At 47.9% G+C, this 25,754-nt stretch overlaps 2 protein-coding genes and 1 long non-coding RNA gene across 4 annotated transcripts in view; 1 reads left to right on the top strand and 2 right to left on the bottom strand.

Annotated features, from left to right (window-relative positions):
* The window catches only part of LOC135815444 (S-adenosylmethionine sensor upstream of mTORC1-like), a 17,214-nt gene extending 2,550 nt beyond the window's left edge, over positions 1 to 14,664 (top strand). Inside the window, exons 2-4 of one of the 2 annotated variants that reach the window (XM_065328739.1) lie at positions 12,423 to 12,519; positions 12,979 to 13,099; positions 13,654 to 14,664. In XM_065328739.1, coding sequence (XP_065184811.1) covers positions 12,423 to 12,519; positions 12,979 to 13,099; positions 13,654 to 14,112 — 677 coding nt within the window. In that variant the 3' untranslated portion in view covers positions 14,113 to 14,664. Of the gene's footprint in view, positions 1 to 1,649; positions 1,747 to 2,194; positions 2,316 to 2,794; positions 4,092 to 12,422; positions 12,520 to 12,978; positions 13,100 to 13,653 lie in introns of those variants that run through there. The other variant, XM_065328738.1, reaches the window with a different exon arrangement.
* On the bottom strand, positions 3,585 to 6,691 carry LOC135815443 (E3 ubiquitin-protein ligase HACE1-like). The gene is given in 2 exon segments (XM_065328737.1): positions 3,585 to 4,982; positions 4,984 to 6,691. Coding segments are annotated over 2 exon segments (2,523 nt in total). The 5' UTR covers positions 6,601 to 6,691; the 3' UTR covers positions 3,585 to 4,076.
* Positions 14,665 to 17,587: 2,923 nt separating the features above from the next.
* On the bottom strand, positions 17,588 to 18,482 carry LOC135815445 (uncharacterized). The gene is made up of 4 exons (XR_010553293.1): positions 18,358 to 18,482; positions 18,130 to 18,270; positions 17,920 to 17,983; positions 17,588 to 17,622 (listed from the first exon to the last, which is right to left on the bottom strand). It is a non-coding gene; the product is annotated as an uncharacterized LOC135815445 (long non-coding RNA).
* Positions 18,483 to 25,754: the final 7,272 nt, after the last annotated feature.

The following is a 25,754-nucleotide window of genomic DNA, read 5'->3' as shown; positions in this document are numbered from 1 at the left end:
CCACTCACGTGTAGCAAAAGACACACACACACACACAAAAATGCCAATGTGCCTGAAAACAAGGTGTGAATAGTGGGGGGACTATGACAAAAAAAGAGAGATGAGATTCCGGCGCCAAACTGCACTTACGCTACAACATTGTGCTGAACTATACACCAATGGCGTGAGCAACCACACCTGACAACAGGACAGTGGCAACAGTAACAGTGATCATCATCCACATTTTCACATTGTCAATTGTCAAGCAGCACCCAACCACCATCACGGTTCACCTTCGGATGGCGTCTGCAGATGTGGATTGCCTCCCTTATCCGGCGGTTCGCGTATGACACTTCCATTGCGAGTATGGATGGTGATGTGAAGGGAATGAATGGCGCTGTGGATGGATGTTGTAGTGGTTGGTGCAATGCGTAGTGCTCTCCCCAGGGCTTCTGCGGTGCACAGGCTCTCGCTTCTCTGTAATGTTCCTGGACTCGCTCCCTGACACATCGCTCCGTCTCTCCCACATACTCCTCTCCACAAACGGAACAAAACATTGAATAGACCACAATCTGCGACATACACTGACCGTCACTCATACCAACATCACATGCACGTCATTCCATTGGCCTCCGCCTTCTCTTCGCCTTCCTTCTGTACACTTCTCACGGGCACTCTGGACTGGCAAACAAGGAAGACAGCAACAGTTGTTCAGGGACTGACCAGACTGAAAGACAGCACGGACTTTCTTGCTGTACGACCGAACTGTACGACGGACGTCACGGGCTTGGCGATCATTGATGAATCAACGATTGCCAAGCCCGTTTTTGCCAGGTTTTTTAAAATAATCATAAAAACACACACAAGAACAACTAGCAAACCATACAGTACGATGGAAGTGGCTAGTGTCCGATAGGGGGAGGGGGGACTCCCGTCTGGCGTGTAACATGCTGGATAGTCCTCGAAACACAGGGACCGTGCACCAGGCTGTCATTGCCGATAGCCTAGGCCGCGAGATGCGGTGGTCAGACACCAGAGTGTTGCTGTGAAAATAGTCTTAGAGACACAGTGGTTGTACACCGAACCTGCGACTTTTCTGGTTACGGAAAAGACACGAAAGGCAGTTCTTGAGGGAAACAAACTTGCGACAAACTAACAGATTCCAAAAGTCTCCCCCCCCCCTCCCAATGCCATCAGATGATCACATGATAGCGCAGGGCATGCAGATAAAATGTACTGTAATTGGGCGTCCTTAGCTCCTGAGGCGAAGAAGCATCATAAAACCAGGCTGTGTACAAGTCAAGGCCAGTTTTTATACCAGGCAGTACGATGAAAGAACAGTGGATGCGTTGCTGAGAAAGGGGGCTTGTGTGGGTTACTTAACTATTTGTTGCAATTTGTTTGCCTAAGGAGTGGTCAGACTCGTGCGTGGCATACAATCTGTATGCACAGTGCATGTCTTACCTGAATTGCCTGCTGGGATTTCCCCTGCTTCTGGCTCTGTAGTTGCTACAGCTGATGCTTACACTTGCCTACTGCCTACATGTACGTTACAACTCGGTCATGCAACAGTTTGTATACGCATGGTTGCCAGCACTAGTTGCCATTGGCAACATGCCGTTGTACTCGACGCTTGATGATCTTGTCTTTTTTCTGACATTGTGCTGCAGACTGCGATCATGAAGAGAAACAGATTGACGATGTTGAATGGCTAACTCAGATGTCTTGTCATACATGCCCCTGTTCATGTGACGTCCATCAGAAATGGTGAGGATATTCACGTGGAACAGTTCGGAGGGGTGCTGTCAGATCTCCTATCTTTGTTCTACCAAGAGCAAAGGTACCATTCAGGGCATGCTTCACAGGATGGACTGGGATTCCTTTTGTTCATGTATCAGATCGCTCCATACATTCTCCGCTCAGTTGTTTCCATGGCATGTGTGCACAAATTTCCTATTGCCAAGGTCATGGTCTGGTAGTTGTGAGGTGGACCAGCGATATACTGTAAATGGCCAAAGCAATTTTATGCACTGTGTATGTGTTCATAAAAGGGGGTTTGTCAACTGACAACCGCTCTATTCAGTTGCTATTTGTCGCATGCGCTGGATGAAAAATTCTTTCATTAGTGATGTTGAAAAAATTATGATGTTTCGGGTGTATGTGTTTTCAACTATTTCGTAGTGTTGACGATGACTCTCCCATTCTGTTCTGTTAGGTATGAGCGTGGAAATGTCCATGGCGGTATTCGACTTTTGGATGTGGGTAGCTGCTACAATCCCTTTGCTCAGTTTGATGGGTTTGCGCCGCTTGCCATTGACCTTCATCCAGCTGAACAGGTACTTGTGGTCGCTATGATTTGTTTCACGGACTATCAACATCGAGCATCTTTGTGCCTGGGGACTGTTTACATCCTATACCCCTTCCAATGAGCTCATCCAACATGTCCCGGGGGTGGGGGCCAGACACTTTCTCTATTATGAGGTGCCATTGTGAGCGATGCCATCACGAGTCTGCTCTCCTCTACACCCTTTGGATAGTATTATCGCCTCCTTTTATCACCTCTCTTTTAGTTCCACGTGCTGTCAGTGGCGTGAATGAGGTCGGGCAGCGAGTGCGTGCGGTGGAGTTAGAACTAGTTCAATTCTGCCAGTCTGCCTGCTTGTCCTTTTGAAGAAGACAATCGTTGAAACGTTAAAGAATATCAGTATCAATCAGTCTAGTCTTGATCTGCCGTTGCATTTTGTTTATTTGCGTGTCTGTCTATCCTGTGCATTCCGTGTCTCATCGAGCATGTCTTTCTGCTTGGCTTGCACAGAGTACTCATGAATGTGACTTCATACGGCTCTCTGTTTCGCCGAGCTCAAGTTGCTGGTCACAACTGCCACCTCTTGAGTCACCCGTCAGAATGCTACCCCGTCACGCATACCATTGCGTTGTGTTCTGCTTGTTTCTGTCCTACCTACCGTTAGCGTCGCAGCGGTGGCTGTGCTGCGTTAAGGCGTACGACCTTCTGATGCCAAACGGCTTGTTTGTGATCACAACCCCGGACAGCTCGCATGCAGGTCGACACGCTCAGCTCATGAAATCCTGGAAGCTGGCCATCGAGCAGATTGGGTTCAAGCGCTGGCGCTATGAGAAGCTCGAGCATCTGCACTGCATGGCGTTCCGACGTTTGCCAGACAGCGATCCGTGCCGAGCGCGGTGGCGCTCTCAGTTTACTATCTGCCATTCGCCAAAACAAAGCACATCTATACCGCATTGTGACGATGCTATTTCAAAGTGTCAGGATAATGCCAGCAGCATGCACGTAGTTTCTGGAGACGGTGATGATGCACCTTTGTGCGACTGTTCTTTTTGCACCCAGTCACCTGCTGCCGGCCAGTTACCCATCCCACAGGACTCTTCTGCTCTGGGTGATTCCGATTCTGAGTGCGATGTCTATGCTAGTGCAGAGCCACGCACGGATGAGCAGGACACTGAACTTGCTCAGTGTTTCGATGAGCTGCCTACATTGGACAGTGATTGATCACCACAGCGTGGAACCAGCCAGCCAGCTGGGACTGGACGTGCCAGATACATTTCACAGCAAACCAATCCACAGAGTATATTGGAGCTTCAGCACATCCGACACAACAAACCAACTAACAATGTATAGTAGAGCCAACAATTAAAAACAAACAAACAACAGAATGTCTTTGCCTTGAAAGCAGATACATAGCAGTGCATAGTTGTATCCTCCTGGAACCTGTATTTTATACTTTCAAGACAGTAGGTTGTGGTATACTATGGATGTGCATGCAACTGTAGTCTGTTTCATCAATTAACATGGACGGATTCAAGTCGTCAGTTTTACCGAAATGGACAAAGGTTCAGGTAAACTGTAGGAAGACACACATTTTATATTCGATTTTTAGAAAGGTCTGTGCACATCAAGAATACTTTTTTGTTAAATATTCTTTATTATACTCCATGGGTCCTTGATCAATTATGATAACATTAATTTTACTGATTTAGGGAAAGGCGTAAAAGCGCAGCTTCAAAATCTCAAGTTCTATTCTTCAGGGAACAGTAAGTGTCCAGTGCCAAGAATCACCATGCTATGCAAATTGAAATCCTTGGCTGCCGTAGTGCAGGGCAACCAGCAGCCGATCATGTAGTATCTCCTTGCTTGGATACTCTGGCAGTTTGAACATGTTGAAGCACGTAGAGGACGTCGGAAGGCTGTCAGGTTTGTCCGCCTGCGGCGCCGACGTGATGCTGAAGTTCTGCGGCCCGCTGTAACCGGGCAGGTTGGCAAAGCCGCCGTGCGGTACGCGAGAGCTGCCGGTGACGAACTGCAGCAGAAGAATGCGCTCCTTGTGATCGAGCACATCCACCACCTCCCAGAACCAGAGAACTACCTGACTGGTCTCGTCGTAGCCGCCGCTATAGTGCGTGTTCGCCCTCCAGTCGTCAATGTCGACATCCGGCACTCCAGACATCAGCAGCTCAAGCTCGTACTCGTTGAACAGCGAGATGAGCCGCTGAGGGATCATCTGGTTGAAGCCTTTCATGAACGCCTTGATCTGTTTTTGTATGCCGCTGGTTAGCCGCTGCTCTGCCACCAGGCGCACATATTCGCGTTTGTTGTGGTCGCTAACGGCCCGCGTAGCACCACCCGGCTTCAGCTCCACGACCTGCATGCTGCCGAAGACGTCATTCTCCAGCGAGAACGTCAGATCAAAGTCGAGGTCGTTGATGTTGTTGTCCAGCAACCACTGCAGGCTCTGTGCGTAGTCTGGGTCGATGTGCTCTACGTCTTTGTAGTCCACGGCAATGCCCAAGATGTGCTTGTAGAAAGAGCGCGTGAAGTAGATGCTAAGTAGCTGTTCGTGGTAGATAGCTGTACCTATTAGGCGGCCAACAAAGTTGAAGTAGCTGAGATGATCCGAGTTGATTTCAGAGTTCGGGTTTGGTTGGAATGTAGAGCCATCAGCCGATAGTGTGAAAAGCGCATAGTCCGGGGTTCAGCAGTTCAGAGGAGATCTGATCAAAGAACTCTCGCCGTACGCCAGAACCAATGCCTTCCTCACCTTCAAACGTGACAGAGAAATTATTCTTGAGCTTTGTTGCATCCATGCTCATCAGCGCTTCACAGGAGCTGCGGAAGATGCCACTACGAGACACACTTATCACGTTGTCCAAATCCAGCGTTGATGAGTTGCCTTCGTGGAGATTCTCATAGAACCATTTGCGCCGCTCCTCGAACTTTTGCGCATGAATGATATGTGTGAATTCCCGTAGTAGCTCTGGGCTCTCCAGCAGAAACGCAAAGTGGGCGAAGATAAGCTCCGGTTTGCGAAGCACAAGGACCTTCACTGCTGCCATGTGCTCCTTCACAAAGTGAACAAACTCGTCGGGAACACCAAAACCCGGGCCGCTGTGTGCCTTTGCACAGCACACCATAAAGTAGGAACGGGCTACGGCACACAGGCGATCGGTGAAGCAGTCCACGACGGCACCTGATGTCGTATCCTCAACGTCGTCACCCTCTTGTGATCTGAGCTTAGAAGGCATCCTGTCAGTTGCGCCTGCTGTTGGTGCAGTGCTACTCCTTTCATCCGCGCACTCTTGAGCGCTGGTGCTGCTTGGATCCGTCGGTTGCTCGGCAGCAGGTGTGTCGGATTCAGAACTCTCTGGCACACAGTCATCCACTGATGCCAGGTTATCGCTTAATGCTGCAGTGCTCGGGAGATCCTGGCGTCGAGACAGCTTGCGCCAGGCTAGAAGAGGCAGGCCTCCATGCAGATTGCCATCACTGCTTTCTTTGCAAACCAGTGCCTTGCATAGCTGAACCGGAATATCTTTCACAACAGCAGCTGCCAGGCTTCGGGTCTGCGGGGTGAGTGAAACCTTGCGGTGTTTTCGATGCGAAGCAAACTGGCCACTCCCTGCCGAGGAAGCATGAGGGGGATCGTGTGCTGACACATGCGTTGGGAGGTTGAGCTCTTCAATGGGAATGCCATGGCCACTATCACTGAGAGAGCCATCACTGGGCAGGCGTGAGCTCAATCCAGACATAGGACTGGTCGTCACACCGCTAGCTGAGTGGACATCACTCTCAGTGCTCAGAACATCATCCAAAGATGAAGCTGAAGAAGCTGCCTTGGACGGAACTTTATGGAAAGGCTCGCTCGCCACTGAGGAAGCTGCTGCTGCTACTGATTGGAGCTCATCTTTTACAGCACAGAACCATAGGGTCATGAGATGCCAGAGTGGGTCAAACACAGCAAGCGGGTGGTCCATATCAGCACTTGCCGGCTTCTCTGGCTCAGCTCGTGCAATTGACCGAAAGAAGGAGGCACTGCGGGCTGGGTTCAGGTGGTGGTGTTGATCTCGCGCTAGCTCGGCTGGCGATGCCGGTGGCTTGCTGCACAAATGCAGCAAGATCCGCACCGAGCACAGGTAACTGTCGACGGTGATGTCACAACTCTCCGGTGAGCTAATCAGTTCCACACCACAGCCAGCCGCCAGGTCGGCAAGGCCATACACGATGCGCGTGTGCAGCGTTCGGTTCTTCTGGCACAGGTACTCCAAGGCCTGTTGAGTCTTGGCCTCGTCCATGTCAGGCGAGAGCACCATCTTGACCAGCGGCACAAGAAGCTGGGGTAAGTGCTCGACCAGTGCCAGCGTGCACGCGCTGTACCCACCTTCCACGCACACGTCCAACGCTGTCTTGTTCTCGCGATCTGAGCGCCGTGCTTAAGCAAGTGCTGAATGCACTCCACCTGGCCGTAGCGTGAGGCAAAGAACAGCGGCGTGCGCCCTTTCTCGTCCTGCTGCTCGCAGTTTGCGCCGTAGTCCAGCAGCTTGGTGACGGCCGCACGGTTGCCGTTCTGACAGGCCATGTGTAACGGTGTTTGCCCGATCGAGTCGGCGGCATCCACCAGAGCCTTGTGGCGTACGATTGCCATCGTCAGAAGTTCCGTCTGTCCACGCGTGGCTGCAAGCCAGTGCAGCGGCGTCAGTCCGCGTTTGTCCGACGCGTTGATGTCCGCGCCAAACTCCAGCAAGCGGCCGAAGCATCTCTGGTGATTGCCCCGTGCCGTCAGGTGCAGTGCCGTGTTGCGATTCTTGTCGCGGCTGTTGACATCGGCACCGAGCTTCAGCGTCACCATCAACACCTCTATGGCACCGGCATTAGCTGCTATGTGCAGGAGCGAGTTTCCTGATCGACTTAGGTGCATGTTTGGATTGAACGTACATCTGGGCGACGAGAGAAGGTCAGCCGCCTGCTTGTCTTGATGCGAGATAATCAGTGGCAAAAGTACGTGAAATGCTTGTTCATCGTCCGCCGGTAGATCCACAGGCACCGATCGTCCACGACGCAGGATCAGTAACCTTTTCAGCATCGTAATTAGTCGATAACTGATCTTCAAGTACTGCTTGGCAACTTTGTTTACATGGACTGTCCGCAGCTGCTAGCAATAACCAGCGGGCTCTCACCACCAGTACATCGACGGTTCTTGCCAGGACTACCGCAAATATTGTGGGCTGTTAGGGAATCCGTTGTCCGACACCAGAGACACTGCAGAAAGAGACGGTGTCACTGTCAGACGCAGTGCCCAATGACCATCGCACCACGGACACTCGGCGTCGAACGAACGAACTACTTACTTTCTCATGGAACAGTCAGTGAAGAAGTGTGTCGTTTACGAACAAGCCCCCAGGTAAGTCAACGCATCGCGTAACTCATGGAAAGGGTCTTCGCTGTCCAGCTTCACGCTTTTCGGAAGTTGTCGTTAGAGCACACTCAGACGAGACTGACTACTATCTGACACTACACAGTATACTGCACATAAGCCAGCACACAACGTCACAAGTATTTTACATACTACTGTCACAAGTAACGTTACAGAGCCATTTTATACACCTTGTCATGTTCTATACTGCAGTACTGGTCGATTGATCCATCACCATCGGCGACATAACAACATCAGCTACTAGTATTTTTTATGTCTAGCGCGAGCCTATTTCGCTCTCACGTGACACAATGAGTCATAGTGGCTACAGCAGGGAATGCAAGGGATATCCGGGAGGAGTACATGTAACATAGAGATGATAGACTGCTGCCCACTCTAAAATTTAAAAATAGACTGAGAGTGAGAGTGTGTTATTGGCACGATATTATTATTACTTACCAAAGGCTGTCAGAGTTACAAAATCGGACACCTAACTGATAAAATTGCACCATCCTTTCGGCACAGGCACACACACACACACACACACACACACACACACACACACACACACACACACACACACACACACACACACACACACACACACACACACACACACACACACACACACACACACACACACACACACACACACACACACACACACACACACACACACACACACACACACACACACACACACATATATGTGACCATCGCGTTAACCCATTGAACGCTGATGACGTCTATAGACGTCATTGAAAGTGCCCCCCACGCGCGGGATGACGTCTATAGACGTCATGGGATATATAGTGATTTCTGGCACTGTTTGGGGTGTAAAAGCACTGTTAGCCAGTTGGATCATGATCCTGCCTCTTGTACGATAGGTCGCTGGTACGAATCCAGCTTGGAAACACTATGAGTCTTTTTTTCTTCTCTTTTCAGCGATCTTTCAGCTGCAATTTCACGCATTTGGCGTATTTCACACAATTTGAGCAAACTTGCGTCCCCTATTGTGAAGCGCTATTCTTTTTGGGGACTGTATCGATTCTGTCACCCTGTAGTTGATAGTCTTGGCAATCATTTCCAAAATATTTGAGAACCCCAGTTGCCAGAACCCTGGAGTTTTAGAACTTGCTATTGGCCCTGTTTTTAGCATTTTATATGCAGAGTACCATAGGCAAGGCCCAGTAGCGCTGAATGGGTTAAACATAGCAACTTGTGCTGGGATTACACATTTAACAGCTTGCAAGGCTGATGAATTGACCGCCACTGATTTTAGCCTGGTATCCACCACACAGCTGATTGAAGTGACTTTTTCTGGCCAGTGAATCCCTATTTTTCATTTTTGAACCTTTTTTCTTTTCTTTTTCGACACATCGCGTGTCGCATCGCGAAAAAGCTTCTGTGAATCCCGCTTTACACACTTGGAATTGGACCTATAACAGGCAACACAAAGTGGAACGAAACTACACCATACGTGATAAAATTGCACCATCCTTTCGGCACAGGCACACACACACACACACACACACACACACACACACACACACACACACACATATATGCCCATCGCGTTAAACATAGCAACTTATGCTGGGATTACACATTTAACAGCTTGCAAGGCTGATGAATTGACCGCCACTGATTTTAGCCTGGTATCCACCACACAGCTGATTGAAGTGACTTTTTCTGGCCAGTGAATCCCTGTTTTTCATTTTTGAACCTTTTTTCTTTTCATTTTCGACACACACACGTACACACCACACCACATACTCCGGCATACACTGGCTGTTAGTAACCACCCAGGAGAATGAAAGAAGAGCTAGGAGAATGAGAAAGAGAACAAAGACGTGTGTGACCATAATCGTCGGGAATTGAATCCGCAACCTCTCGATTGGAAATCGACTGCACATACCACTGCACCATATGGGACATACACACACACACACACACACACACACACACACACACACACACACACACACACACACACACACACACACACACACACACACACACCATGCACATGCCAGAACACTGAGACACACGCTCATGCTCACCTGTGACTCGCACCAACACTCACACAAGCTCACACTCCAAATCACACCCACACCCACACACGTGTAACAAAAGACACACACACACACACACACACACACACACACACACACACACACACACACACACACACACACACACACACACACAAAATGCCAATGTGCCTGAAAACAAGGTGTGAATAGTGGTGGGACTATGACAAAAAAAGAGAGATGAGATTCCGTCGCCAAACTGCACTAACGCTACAACATTGTGCTGAACTATATAACAATGGCGTGAGCAAGCACACATGACAACAGGACAGTGGCAACAGTAACAGTGATCATCATCCACATTTTCACATTGTCAATTGTCAAGCAGCACCCAACCACCATCACGGTTCACCTTCGGATGGCGTCTGCAGATGTGGATTGCCTCCCTTATCCGGCGGTTCGCGTATGGCACTTCCATTGCGAGTATGGATGGTGATGTGAAGGCAATGAATGGCGCTGTGGATGGATGTTGTAGTGGTTGGTGCAATGCGTAGTGCTCTCCCCAGGGCTTCTGCGGTGCACAGACTCTCGCTTCTCTGTAATGTTCCTGGACTCGCTCCCTGACACATCGCTCCGTCTCTCCCACATACTCCTCTCCACAAACGGAACAAAACATTGAATAGACCACAATCTGCGACATACACTGACCGTCACTCATACCAACATCACATGCACGTCATTCCATTGGCCTCCGCCTTCTCTTCGCCTTCCTTCTGTACACTTCTCACGGGCACTCTGGACTGGCAAACGAGGCAGATAGCAACAGTCTTTCAGGGACTGACCAGACTGAAAGACAACACGGACATACTTGCTGTACAACCGAACTGTACGACGAACGTCACGGGCTAGGCGATCATTGATGACTCAACGATTGCCAAGCCCGTTTTCGTCCGGTTTTTAAAATAATCATAAAAACACACACAAGAACAACTAGCAAACCATACAGTACGATGGAAGTGGCTAGTGTCCGATAGGGGGAGGGGGGACTCCCGTCTGGCGTGTTACATGCTGGATAGTCCTCGAAACACAGGGACCGTGCACCAGGCTGTCATTGCCGATAGCCTAGACCGCGAGATGCGGTGGTCAGACACCAAAGTGTTAGGGAGCATCTCATAAGTTCGCATTTTGTTTCTAAACGTAACGCATTTCGAAACGGGGGTAGGGGGGTAGCGCCCATTTCGGATAGAAAAATGACAGTTCGCACATTTTCTGGATGTGTACAATACAGTGCTGTGCTTGTGCTAGACCGCTTCAGACAGCAGGGTACCGGTGTGTTTTAGGTGTAGATCTAACCCTTGCACTACGCATGCAGGCTACTCAGAGGTGTCAAATGTCACACCAGCCTGATCAAACCGTGTACCTGCCATCTGGCCAGCTTTGACAGTACAGTCGTTGTGGAGGACCTCTGTTTATGTGTGTACATGTCATTGATTGAACTAAGACTGTAACTAAAACTTACTTGTACTCAGTAGATGTGGTACTACTGAATGTCATTCACTTCCACACTAGCGTCCATGTCCATGTACATGATTGTGCATACCATGGCATGGACAGTACAGTAGATCTACACTGAAAATGTGCGATAAGACTTTCAAATAGTGGGGGGAGGTAGGGGGGTAAAGTCTATCCGAAATGCGTTACGTTTACAAAAAAAGTGCGAACTTATGAGATGCTCCCTTACTGTGAAAATAGTCTTAGAGACGTAGTGGTTGTACACCGAACCTGCGACTTTTCTGGTTACGGAAAAGACACGAAAGGCAGTTCTTGAGGGAAACAAACTTGCGACAAACTAACACATTCCAAAAGTCTCCCCCCCCCCCCCTCCCAATGCCATCAGATGATCACATGATGCGCAGGGCATGCAGATAAAATGTACCGTAATTGGGCGTCCTTAGCTCCTGAGGCCAAGAAGCATTATAAAACCAGGCTGTGTGCAAGTCAAGGCCAGTTTTTATACCAGGCAGTACGATGAAAGAACAGTGGATGCGTTGCTGAGAAAGGGGGCTCGTGTGGGTTGCAATTTGTTTGCCTAAGGTCTGGTCAGACTCGTGCGTGGCATACAATCTGTATGCACAGTGCATGTCTTACCTGAATTGCCTGCTGGGATTTCCCCTGCTTCTGGCTCTGTAGTTGCTACAGCTGATGCTTACACTTGCCTACTGCCTACATGTACGTTACAACTCGGTCATGCAAAAGTTTGTATACGTGTAGCAAGAAGGACCCATGAGTGTGTGTGATCCCCGGTAGCCTAATCGGTAGGGCACTGTCCCGGAAAGACAGGGGTGCTGGGTTCGAATCCCGCTCGTGGATCCTTCTTTTGCAACATTGGCGCCTGGCAATGGCTCGAACCCACGACCCATCGTACCCCCCGCGAGTAGGTACGGCGTGAGGACACAGCCTGTTGGGGCGGGGGAGCAGTGTAGCAAGAAGGACCCATGAGTGTGTGTGATCCCCGGTAGCCTAATCGGTAGGGCACTGTCCCGGAAAGACAGGGGTGCTGGGTTCGAATCCCGCTCGTGGATCCTTCTTTTGCAACATACGCATGGTTGCCAGCACTAGTTGCCATTGGCAACATGCCGTTGTACCCGACGCTTGATGATCTTGTCTTTTTTCTGACATTGTGCTGCAGACTGCGATCATGAAGAGAAACAGATTGACGATGTTGAATGGCTGACTCAGATGTCTTGTCATACATGCCCCTGTTCGTGTGACGTCCATCAGAAATGGTGAGGATATTCACGTGGAACAGTTCGGAGGGGTGCTGTCAGATCTCCTATCTTTGTTCTACCAAGAGCAAAGGTACCATTCAGTGCATGCTTCACAGGATGGACTGGGATTCCTTTTGTTCATGTATCACATCGCTCCATACATTCTCCGCTCGGTTGTTTCCATGGCATGTGTGCCCAATTTTTCTATTGCCAAGGTCATGGTCTGGTAGTTGTGAGGTGGACCAGTGATATACTGTAAATGGCCAAAGCAATTTTGTGCACTGTGTATGTGTTAATAAAAGGGGGTTTGTCAACTGACAACTGCTCTATTCAGTTGCTATTCACTCTTTGGCGCATGCGCTGGATGAAAAATTCTTTCATTAGTGATGTCGAAAAAAATTATGACGTTTCGGGTGTATGTGTTTTCAACTATTTCGTAGTGTTGACGATAATGACTCTCCCATTCTGTTCTGTTAGGTATGAGCGTGGAAATGTCCATGGCGGTATTCGACTTTTGGATGTGGGTAGCTGCTACAATCCCTTTGCTCAGTTTGATGGGTTTACACCGCTTGCCATTGACCTTCATCCAGCTGAACAGGTACTTGTGGTCGCTATGATTTGTTTCACGGGCTATCAACATCGAGCATCTTTGTGCTTGGGGACTGTTTACATCCTATACAGTACCCCTTCCAATGACCTCATCCAACATTTTTATTTTATTTTTATTACAACATCTCAAGACTCGGTGGAAACACCGAGTGGGTGATTGCCAACCACGGCGATGTCCCGTGTCCCGGGGGCCAGACACTTTCTCTATTATGAGGTGCCATTGTGAGCGATGCCGTCACGAGTCTGCTCTCCTCTGCACCCTTTGGATAGTATTATCCCCTCCTTCTATCACCTCTCTTTTAGTTCCACGTGCTGTCAGTGGCGTGAATGAGGTCGGGCAGAGAGTGCGTGCGGTGGAGTTAGAACTAATTCTGCCAGTCTGCCTGCTTATCCTTTTGAAGAAGACAATCGTTGAAACGTTGAAGAATATCAGTATCAATCAGTCTAGTCTTGATCTGCCGTTGCATTTTGTTTATTTGCGTGTCTGTCTATCCTGTGCATTCCGTGTCTCATCAAGCATGTCTTTCTGTTTGGCTTGCACAGAGTACTCATGAATGTGACTTCATAGGGCTCTCTGTTTCGCCGAGCTCAAGTTGCTGGTCACAACTGCCACCTCTTGAGTCACCCGTCAGAATGCTACCCCGTCACGCATACCATTGCGTTGTGTTCTGCTTGTTTCTGTCCTACCTACCGTTAGCGTCGCAGCGGTGGCTGTGCTGCGTTAAGGCGTACGACCTTCTGATGCCAAACGGCTTGTTTGTGATCACAACCCCGGACAGCTCGCATGCAGGTCGACACGCTCAGCTCATGAAATCCTGGAAGCTGGCCATCGAGCAGATTGGGTTCAAGCGCTGGCGCTATGAGAAGCTGAGCATCTGCACTGCATGGCGTTCCGACGTTTGCCAGACAGCGATCCGTGCCGAGCGCGGTGGCGCTCTCAGTTTACTATCTGCCATTCACCAACACAAAGCACATCTATACCGCATTGTGACGATGCTATAATTTTCAAAGTGTCAGGATAATTCCAGCAGCATGCACGTAGTTTCTGAAGACGGTGATGATGCACCTTTGTGCGACTGTTCTTTTTGCACCCAGTCACCTGCTGCCGGCCAGTTACCCATCCCACAGGACTCTTCTGCTCTGGGTGATTCCGATTCTGAGTGCGATGTCTATGCTAGTGCAGAGCCACGCACGGATGAGCAGGACACTGAACTTGCTCAGTGTTTCGATGAGCTGCCTATATTGGACAGTGATTGATCACCACAGCGTGGAACCAGCCAGCCAGCTGGGACTGGACGTGCCAGACACATTTCACACCAAACCAATCCACATAACAGAGTATATTGGAGCTTCAGCACATCCGACACAACAAACCAACTAACAATGTAGTAGAGCCAACAATTAAAAACAAACAAACAACAGAGAATGTCTTTGCCTTGAAAGCAGATACATAGCAGTGCATAGTTGTATCCTCCTGGAACCTGTATTTTATACTTTCAAGACAGTAGGTTGTGGTATACTATGGATGTGCATGCAACTGTAGTCTGTTTCATCAATTAAAGGGGAAGTTAAGGCAAAAATTAAAATTTCACCAGTTGTAGTCTTCGGGGTGCTGAGTCGAATGGTCGTGGTCCGAGGAAGCTGAGACGCTCCATTCCTACTTGAATCCCAATCGAACTCGCGCACTTCCACCGAAACTGGGTGACTGCGCCCTACTAGATGGGGATTTGTATGCAAAATGTCACTAAAAGCGCCATTTCGTTCTTATAAAAGCATGGATGACCGCGATTAGCCCATATGTTGTAGTCTTTTGGACGCTGAGTCGACTGGTTTTGGTCCGAAAAGGCTGCGATGCAGCGTTCCTCCTTTATTCCCAATCGAACATGGTTGAACAAGCAGTCACGTGCTCCTGCGTACACCAGTCACCTGGTCACCGTGCCTGCAGGGTACAACTTACTAGCCTGTTTGACCTTTTTTGGGTGCAGTCCTGTCACTCGAGTTGAACTCGAGTTGAACCTTGGTGTGAAAGTTGTCGCCTGCTGGCGTGGTGACCAGGTGATTTGGGCACCCAGGACTAGGAGCACGTGACCGCTTGTTCAACCATGTTCGATTGGGAATAGTAGTAGTATTTATTTTATTTACCATCGGATGCCTCAACAGTGATACACACAACTCTTAAGAGGGCCGATAACGGGATAAGTGGAAAGGAAAGGAAAAGAAAAGAAAAAATAGAAAAAATTGGAATTCAGACATCAAGCAGTACAGTAATCAAACACCAAGTCAACTTCAATCTTAGTACAAGAACTATCAAGATCATCGAGAAACTCAACAGATTCCAAAAAGAAGGTCAAAATACTTCTTAAACGCCACTGGGTCTTTAAAAAGATCCCTGAGTTGGTTTGCAAATGTAGAGGTACGGTGGTGTCTGCGCCACTCGGCAGGTAGTGTATTAAAGAAAATTGCGGCACGATTAGAAAAAGAATTTACTCCATCAGTTGTCCGGTGCTTAGATATGGCAATGGAAGCATTAGAGTGGCTTCTAGTTCTAAGGCTTGTTGTGATCGGTGGAAATAATTCCGTTAGGGTAGGAAGTGAGATGATGACATGATTTCTATGAATAAACTGGGCAAAGTTGAGAATCATATAGTGTTCAAATGGATAAATCGCCAATGTGGTCAATAATGGCGTGATGTCGTCCTGTGACTTAGCACCACAGGCAGCTCGTACAGCACGGCGGAACACAGTAGAGAGCCTTTGGCGGTCCTTAGCGGACAGCTTCGTTACAAAACACGAACAACAGTACAAAAGATCAGGTAGAATGACTGATACAATAAATTGCCTCCTGGCCTTCCTGCTCAATTGCCGAAAGGACCGACGAAGAGCGCCAACCTTTGCACATGTCTTGCGAATTACAAAATCAATGTGAGGCGACCACGTTAGGCGGTCATCAATGATGACCCCCAGGATTCGGGTGCTGGTAACGCGGGTCAATACCTGATCGTTGAGTATCACAGGAACAGACAGGTGCAGGGGGAGTTTGGAAATGAACATGGCGACAGTTTTGGCAGAGTTGACTGACAACCCTAGGTCCGCAAGATCTAGAGCAAGCACTGAAAGTACCTTGTTGACGGCACCGACAGCTTCATTTGGCGACCTTCTACTGGCATACAGCGTCATGTCATCCGCGAACATCGAAAATAAGGGAGGAACGCTGCATCGCAGCCTTTTCGGACCAAAACCAGTCGACTCAGCGTCCAAAAGACTACAACATATGGGCCAATCGCGGTCATCCGTGCTTTTATAAGAACGAAATGGCGCTTTTAGTGACATTTTGCATACAAATCCCCATCTAGTAGTAGGGCGCAGTCACCCAGTTTCGGTGGAAGTGCGCGAGTTCGATTGGGATTCAAGTAGGAAGGGAGCGTCTCAGCTTCCTCGGACCACGACCATTCGACTCAAGTAGTAAGTGCGGGGCGGGTTCTGGCCCACTTTTTGACCTTTGACCTTTGGGCCAAATAAGGCACACTGTGTCGGTCGTGCTTGGTCTGGCCCCGGGACCCCCCAGAGTTTGACCTTTGACCCCTGGCATGCCATAAATGTGCCATAAAGGTTCTTTTCCGTGGCGAACGTGCACGTTCGGTGCATTCGCACCGGGGAGTAGTAAAATACGTACTATTCCCTGATTTGCACATCGTAGATGTGCATTGCATGCAGTGACATATTGCGCATGCGTGCATACGCACGCGGAGCTTGTGACCTTCAGTGGTCCTATGCGTGTGGAAAAGACGCAGTGCAACACAAGGTGTACTAGTACACGTGTCATTATACTACTCCCTGATTCGCACTTCGTAGATGTGCAGCAAACAAGTTAGTTCACGTGCCATGCACTCGTTTTATTCACACATCGTAGATGTGCACTGACAAGTTGCCCATACAGAGCATGCCCTTAAGAGAATGTTCAAATTCGGCCATATTATGAGCTCCAAGATCAGAATTCGGCTCAACATAGTACTTGAAGTCACCGTTCCCATTACGTCATGTACATTTTTTACATACACCCTGTTGAAGCACTGAAGCATCGGTTTTCGGCGAATTCAACATGCGAATTTTTGAAAATTCGGCGAAAAGATGGGTAATTTCTTCAAAACCACTGTTTTCGGCGAATTTTTCGCCCGGCCGATTAGGGAAATGCCTACTGTCCATGCAGGTCCATTAGATGCAAATTTCTATTTTGATCAGGATACAGTTAGAATCAACCGGCTCCGCCCGCGGTATCATGCATCAAAACAATTATTGAAGGGTGTCACAGTGAAGCAGTGTTGCTACGCACCGCAAATCCCCTCTGCACTGCACCGAATCTTTACTGGAGAATCCAGAGTGACCAGCAAAGAGTCACAACCCGCAGGTATCCAGTCACACTAAGGCATATCCACCATTCCCCACATATTCACTGTAACAAAACACAATACTGTTTACTATAATGCACTTTTATTTAAATGGACTTGGATGAGTCTGTAGAAGAGAACACAATGCACGCACACGCACGCATGCGCGGGCACACACACACACACACACATCTAGGTTATAGTGCTATACACATATCTAGGGTTTAGGAAGCACGAGAATGTGTCGAAGCACCCACACATACCCCTTCATGCAGTGTACTGCAGTAGCCCAACACATTACGACTGCACAGGACCATCACAAAACACATTACGACTGCTATAGCACAGGACCATCACAAAACACTACACACTGTTACTACACTACACACACAGTTACTACACTACGCCTGTTACAAGTACTTACAAATAATTTTGCAACAAATGGCACATCCCGAAGACGGCAGCTCCAGACCTTCATACATCATCATCTGTAAAACCAAACATGAGCGCACACAAACACTATTAGTGTCACGAATACGAAAGCAGGGTAAGACAAGAGGATACGAAACAAGTAAGTATCGCTATAACGAGGGGGGGGGTAAATATACATGTAGACAGAGCAGTGCTTACTTACAGGGTCCTAATACGCTCCAAGGCGTCCCGGTAGTCGGACTGCAACAGCAGCCCGACCTGGCGACCCTCCCAGTAACGGGTTAGATGGGCCGCACCCGCCAGGTGGGCGACCACGGCTGGGCCTCCCACCAGCCTTTCTCCACTGTAAAAAAACGAAAGAAACCACAGAAAGCACAGTGTCATAGAGCTCTTTTGTTGGGGGAGAGAGCTAGGAGCACTGCACACTTACCATTTGTCACAATATATGATGAGAAAGAGGCGGCGCTTGACGCACCGCCTCAGGTGCTGAAACAGGGGTATTACCCCTGACATTCGAACGCTACAGTGACAAGTGAAAGCCATTTGGACTGTAATGATACTGAAGTGAAGGTGTGAACCGCAAAGCAAGACCTTTTACCTTCTTCCTGTCGAATTCGCTCCCCAGCTGCATACCGACATCATCCGCTAAAACCCAATCATACCAAGTAACGCAAAGGTCATCAGTTGACCTTTTGGACTTTTCAACTCTTATCCAAAACCACCAAGAGGAAAAAACCAGGATAAAGAAGACGTCAGTTGTAGAAGCGTTTGTGGAGGAGTTGTTACATTATTCTCAGTAAATAGATATGGCTGATACATTCGGTGTAGACTTGGACGACCGGTCGTGGTCTCTCACCACGGGTCCTTTACTAATAGAAAGGCGGACGCCAATAAGAACTGTTGTGGAGGTGGCAGATCAAAACGCGCAGCAAGAAATTTAGCACGTCGATGGTAGACTCCATCGGGAGGACGGACCAGCTCTTGTTGATAGTAGGGGAGTGTCCGCCTGGTGCTATGAAGGTCGCCTTCATCGCGTTAATGAACGGGCTTGGATAGGACGGGGTAGCATCGAGTACTACCTCAACGGTGCCCGTCATAGAGCCGGCGGTCCTGCAGTCAGTTATTGTGACGCCACATGCTGTATTCTACGGTGGTATCACCAAGGAAGGCTCCACAGGGAGAATGCGCCAGCGGTTATACACAGGGAAGGTAACAATCGTGTACGGGAGTGGTACCGATACAACCTTTGGCATAGGGAAGATGGACCTGCTTTCATCTCTCAGGAGGAGGAGGGTGTCTATCAGTGGTACCTCAACGGGGTGTATTACGGTGACCACCATCAAGACCAGGCAATACACCCCATGGAGCTGCAGTATATTAATGTAGTGCCTACTAAGGCAGACTCGTCAGCAATAAGTCATGAGTCCAGTTGTGTGATTTGTCAGGATGCCCTGGATCGTCCTCTATCCAAATTGAAGTGTGGTCATGAATTTCACTTCCACTGTATCAAGGAGTGGATCAGTTCTGCCCCCAGCCCAACTTGCCCAACCTGCCGCTACTCCATGACTGCTGAGGACTTGGTTGAGTTCTTGTAGTAATACATGACACAGCTGCATGTAGGCGACTAAGAATGACCAGTCATGTGCTACAGACGGATACGGACACGCCACCCTAAGTAGCCATGAGCGGCTCTTTGGACAAGGGCAACAAAGCACCCCGTGGGCGGCCAAGGTTGTCACTAGCCACAAGTCTGCTCGCTCAGTTGAATAAGCTGGGTGTGCCCATGAAGACCATGGAAGACCTTTCCAGGTGCCGGCAACAAGCAGAGGACAAGACAGACTGGAAGAAACTGTGCAGCTCGACACTCGAGGACAAATCAGTATCAGCAGCTACTACACCTTGCTGATGATGCTCACAAGACAGAAGTGGGAAAAACACTGAATTTCTTTATTTAGTGCTCAACTACGCGAAATGTGTTATTATTATTACACATGTTCAACTGTACTCAGTCTGGCTGACTGCCATTCTCTACCACACATTACCGGACACTGTTGTGGTTGTCGTCGTTATCGTCGTCGTCATTGTCGATGTTGTTGTCGGTTGTTGTCGTCGTTATTGTCGTCGTTGTTGATTTTGTTGGTGGCTGTTGCTGTCGGTTGTTGTCGGTTGTTGTCGTTTGCTGTTGGTTGTTTTTGGTTGTTGTTGATGTTGTTGTCGGTTGTTGTCGTCGTTATCGTCGTCGTTGTTGATGTTGTTGTCGGTTGTTGTCGTCGTTATCGTCGTCGTTGTTGATGTTGTTAATAGTTGTTGCTGTCGGTTGTTGGTTGTTATTGTTGATTGTTGTCGGTTGTTGTTGGCTGTTGGATGTTGTTGTCGGTTGTTGTCGGTTGTTGTTGGTTATTGTTGGTTGTTGTTGGTTGTTGTTGGTTGTTGTTGGGCGTTGTTGGTTGTTGTCGGTTGTTGTCAGGTGTTGTTGGTTGTTGTAGGTTGTTGTTGTCGGTTGTTGTCGGTTGTTGGGTGTTGTTGTCGGTTGTTGGGTGTTGTTGTCGGTTGTTGGGTGTTGTTGTCGGTTGTTGGGTGTTGTTGTCGGTTGTTGGGTGTTGTTGTTGGTTGGTGTTGGTTGGTGTTGGTTGTTGTTGGTTGTTGTCGGTTGTTGTCCGTTGTTGTTGGTTGTTGTTGGCTGTTGTTGGTTGTTGTTGTTTGTTGTTGTCGGTTGTTGGTTGTTGTTGTGTGTTGTTGTTGGTTGTAGTTGGTTGTTGTCAGTTGTTGTTGGTTGTTGGATGTTGTTGTCGGTTGTTGTCGGTTGTTGTCGGTTGTTGTTGGTTGTTGGTTGTTGTTGGCTGTTGTTGGTTGTTGTTGGTTGTTGTTGGTTGTTGTTGTTTGTTGTTATCGGTTGTTGGTTGTTGTTTTTTGTTGTTGTTGTTGGTTGTAGTTGGTTGTTGTCAGTTGTTGTTGGTTGTTGTCGGTTGTTGTCGGTTGTTGTCGGTTGTTGTCGGTTGTTGTCGGTTGTTGTTGGTTGTTGTTGGCTGTTTTAGGTTGTTGTTGGTTGTTGTCGGTTGTTGTCGGTTGTTGTGTTTTAATCGTTATTTTGTTCATTATCCAGGAGGATGTTGCTATGATCCAGTACCATTTTTTCACATATATGAGACAAGTTTGTGTAACGTTAGTGTGACGTGGGGTATGCTGATTGGATGTGAGGTGGTGAGAGTATGCTGATTGGCCGATGACAATTAGTGGAAGGGATAACGTAATGCGCTGCTTGTGCAGCGTAACCAAACACATGGTCTGTGGGAAACACCCTAGTAAAATAAATAAAATAATAAGAACATGAATTGCCACCGGCACTTGAGAGACTCGAGCCCCGCCACCTTGTTCAAATCGGACTTGGTAGCTTCATACTGGAACTTAATCTTCTTCTTTTTGAGGTATGACCGTACAAAACGCGCTTGGATTTTTTCATTTTATTTTATTTTTTTATTTTTTTCATTGCAACTTTTTTAGCAGATAGCAACTTTTTTAGCAGACTCGTGAAACAACGGTGAATCTGGAACGAATAAATGGTCCATGTCAAAGGCATGACGAGTCTCGAAGTCTTCACATTCACGATGGAACCTTGTCATGATTGACGCATTCCTTGATGGTGCGCACATGAAATCACCCTGGCTCATCTTTTCCAACTCCATTCTTTTCACACCCTGCAACCCATACCCTACTAGTATCAGTGGGGATGCTAGAATCAGAAGAGGCAAGGCAGCACTCTTCCGTGGATGTATTACTCGACACAACACCACCCATACTTGTTTTCTAGAAGTTTTGACTATAATGATATATTGCAGCAGGAAGTAGTATACAGTCAAATAGGATAGGATAAGAATGAATGATCAACTGTCTGATAAAGAATGCAGTTCATTAAAGACTTATTGGAAGGTCTCTACCAGCTGATCGTCATGTTGGACGGCGACACTGCATAATGATATGAAGCTCTCAGTTAGCTGTTTCAGTTCCGTGGTAGAAAGTGTCATGTGTGCGTCCAGAGAACGATGAAAACATCTGGGGTCCACGTTGATGCAGACGATTGGAGAAACAGCAAGACGTACCTTCAACGCTTGCTCGTCAATGTCGAGGGAGACTGCCCCGGGGTAGATGAAAACATCTTGTTCCACATCCAGTTCGAACCAGCTGGTCGGGACTAGCTTGCTTTCACCGTTGATGTACACCCGACATTGACCGTAGGACGAACGTGATGGGTAGAAGTTGGTCTTGATCTTCTCCACACGTCCTCTTCGGAGAGTGTCACGGAGCGATGGACAAGTCTTGATCAAGTTCGTAATGATGAACTCAGTGGACTCATTCAGTTCGATGTAAACCTGTCCTTGAGCATCTTTGCGAGCTGTTGCCGTACTACCACAGGCTGGTAGAGCTCCTGAAGGGAAGTACATCTTATAACCAGGCTTGTAGAAGGATCTACCTGATGACTTGTAGGACAGTTGCATGTCCTCCTGAAACCCATCTACCACAATCTCTTTGTGGAGCTTGGTAGGAGCAGGTGACACATAGCGACGCTTAACCGGTACTGCCTTCGAAGAGAGCACAACTTGAGGAGGGTCAGCAGGAAGAGCGGAATTATTCCTCACCCGCCGCTCGTATAGGTTATCCATCTTCCAGGAAGCGAAGGGAGAACAACTCATCAGCACTGTATTCGATGAACGAATGACTCGACTACAGGACAACCACCCGTATTTATACAAGGCAGAGACGGAGGCGGGTTGAAGTGATAAAATATGTGTCAGCTAGGTCAACCAATCACCATCAAGCCCGCCAAAAACATTTGACCACTCAGCATTGAGCCCACCAAAAACATTTGACCAACCAGCATCAAACCCGCCAAAAGCATTTTGTCCAATCAGCGGCATGCCCACCAAAATCATATCTCATCTTAAAGATTCCTTACATGATACCGCCACTTTAGTGAACTGATACAGTATGGAAACAAGATCAGAGTCGAACGTGTGCAAGTTCTGAATCACGTGATCAAGTGAATAGGTTTCCCAACAATAGGCATCAATCAATGATGCCATAAGAGATGTATCAGATGGAGATAAAATCAGCAAATTCGTACGCAACGTGGACAGTTGAGAAGAAGACACCATCCTGGTCGACTCCATGAGATGCAGTACATATGGGAGTGGAAAATGCTGAGGAAGAGGTTTCATGATTCGACTGAACCTCAACCATGATACATTGCTACGAGGTAAGTAGGAACGCAGTTTACGTAGTACATCCACATTCGTATCGTATACTATGCAGGATAATGCTATAGCATAGTTTATACTCTTGTACAAACAGGATTTTTTCATCGCAAGTATTTGCTCCCGAAGAGTGTGTACGCAAAGCTGATCGGATAAGAGTTCAGTTTTCGAAAGAAAATGCAAAAGATGACGATCCACACCGCTTAACCGCTCATGTACCGCGTAAGGCTTCTTCATCAAACTACATCTCCTATGGACATCATCTTCAGGGAAGTAAATCACCGCCATGACAAGTCCACACGAAGAACACACGTATCTTCCTTCATGTAAAACCTGATCAAGATGTTGACACTGTTTTTCCTCCCCGTATTACTCTTTTTCTTCTTCTTCTTCTTCTTCTTCATCCTTCTCATGAAGTCTCCTTTCACGTACATAAGCAGGTAAGATCTTAAATTCAGAATCCATCTTCACTACTCACCAACATCCTCATTATGACACTATATCCAGCATGAAATCTACTTTATATAACCAATCCTATCCAGGGCAATTATCAGGTACAACCATTGGGGTAGAGGACCTCATACCCTCTCCAACACGTCGGAAAGGGTATGAGGTCCTCTACCCCAATGGTGGTACCTGATAATTGCCCTGGATAGGATTGGTTATATAAAGTAGATATCATGCTGGATATAGTGTCATAATGGGAATGTTGGTGAGGAGTGAAGATGGATTCTGAATTTAAGATCTTACCTGCTTATGTACGTGAAAGGAGACTTCAAGAGAAGGATGAAGAAGAAGAAGAAGAAAAAGAGCAATACGGGGAGGAAAAACAGTGTCAACATCTTGATCATGTTTTACATGAAGGAAGATACGTGTTTTCTTCGTGTGGACTTGTCATGGCGTTGATTTACTTCCCTGAAGATGATGTGCATAGGAGATGTAGTTTGATGAAGAAGCCTTACGCGGTACATGAGCGGTTAAGCGGTGTGGATCGTCATCTTTTGCATTTTCTTTCGAAAACTGAACTCTTATCCGATCAGCTTTGCGTACACACTCTTCGGGAGCAAATACTTGCGATGAAAAAATCCTGTTTGTACAAGAGTATAAACTATGCTATAGCATTATCCTGCATAGTATACGATACGAATGTGGATGTACTACGTAAACTGCGTTCCTACTTACCTCGTAGCAATGTATCATGGTCGAGGTTCAGTCGAATCATGAAACCTCTTCCTCAGCATTTTCCACTCCCATATGTACTGCATCTCATGGAGTCGACCAGGATGGTGTCTTCTTCTCAACTGTCCACGTTGCGTACGAATTTGCTGATTTTATCTCCATCTGATACATCTCTTATGGCATCATTGATTGATGCCTATTGTTGGGAAACCTATTCACTTGATCACGTGATTCAGAACTTGCACACGTTCGACTCCACTAAAGTGGCGGTATCATGTAAGGAATCTTTAAGATGAGATATGATTTTGGTGGGCATGCCGCTGATTGGACAAAATGCTTTTGGCGGGTTTGATGCTGGTTGGTCAAATGTTTTTGGTGGGCTCAATGCTGAGTGGTCAAATGTTTTTGGCGGGCTTGATGGTGATTGGTTGACCTAGCTGACACATATTTTATCACTTCAACCCGCCTCCGTCTCTGCCTTGTATAAATACGGGTGGTTGTCCTGTAGTCGAGTCATTCGTTCATCGAATACAGTGCTGATGAGTTGTTCTCCCTTCGCTTCCTGGAAGATGGATAACCTATACGAGCGGCGGGTGAGGAATAATTCCGCTCTTCCTGCTGACCCTCCTCAAGTTGTGCTCTCTTCGAAGGCAGTACCGGTTAAGCGTCGCTATGTGTCACCTGCTCCTACCAAGCTCCACAAAGAGATTGTGGTAGATGGGTTTCAGGAGGACATGCAACTGTCCTACAAGTCATCAGGTAGATCCTTCTACAAGCCTGGTTATAAGATGTACTTCCCTTCAGGAGCTCTACCAGCCTGTGGTAGTACGGCAACAGCTCGCAAAGATGCTCAAGGACAGGTTTACATCGAACTGAATGAGTCCACTGAGTTCATCATTACGAACTTGATCAAGACTTGTCCATCGCTCCGTGACACTCTCCGAAGAGGACGTGTGGAGAAGATCAAGACCAACTTCTACCCATCACGTTCGTCCTACGGTCAATGTCGGGTGTACATCAACGGTGAAAGCAAGCTAGTCCCGACCAGCTGGTTCGAACTGGATGTGGAACAAGATGTTTTCATCTACCCCGGGGCAGTCTCCCTCGACATTGACGAGCAAGCGTTGAAGGTACGTCTTGCTGTTTCTCCAATCGTCTGCATCAACGTGGACCCCAGATGTTTTCATCGTTCTCTGGACGCACACATGACACTTTCTACCACGGAACTGAAACAGCTAACTGAGAGCTTCATATCATTATGCAGTGTCGCCGTCCAACATGACGATCAGCTGGTAGAGACCTTCCAATAAGTCTTTAATGAACTGCATTCTTTATCAGACAGTTGATCATTCATTCTTATCCTATCCTATTTGACTGTATACTACTTCCTGCTGCAATA

The sequence above is a fragment of the Sycon ciliatum genome, chromosome 4 (assembly GCF_964019385.1).
Source record: "Sycon ciliatum chromosome 4, ocSycCili1.1, whole genome shotgun sequence".
Classification (NCBI taxonomy): Eukaryota; Metazoa; Porifera; class Calcarea; order Leucosolenida; family Sycettidae; genus Sycon; species Sycon ciliatum.
This window is presented reverse-complemented; position numbering and strand designations above follow the sequence as displayed.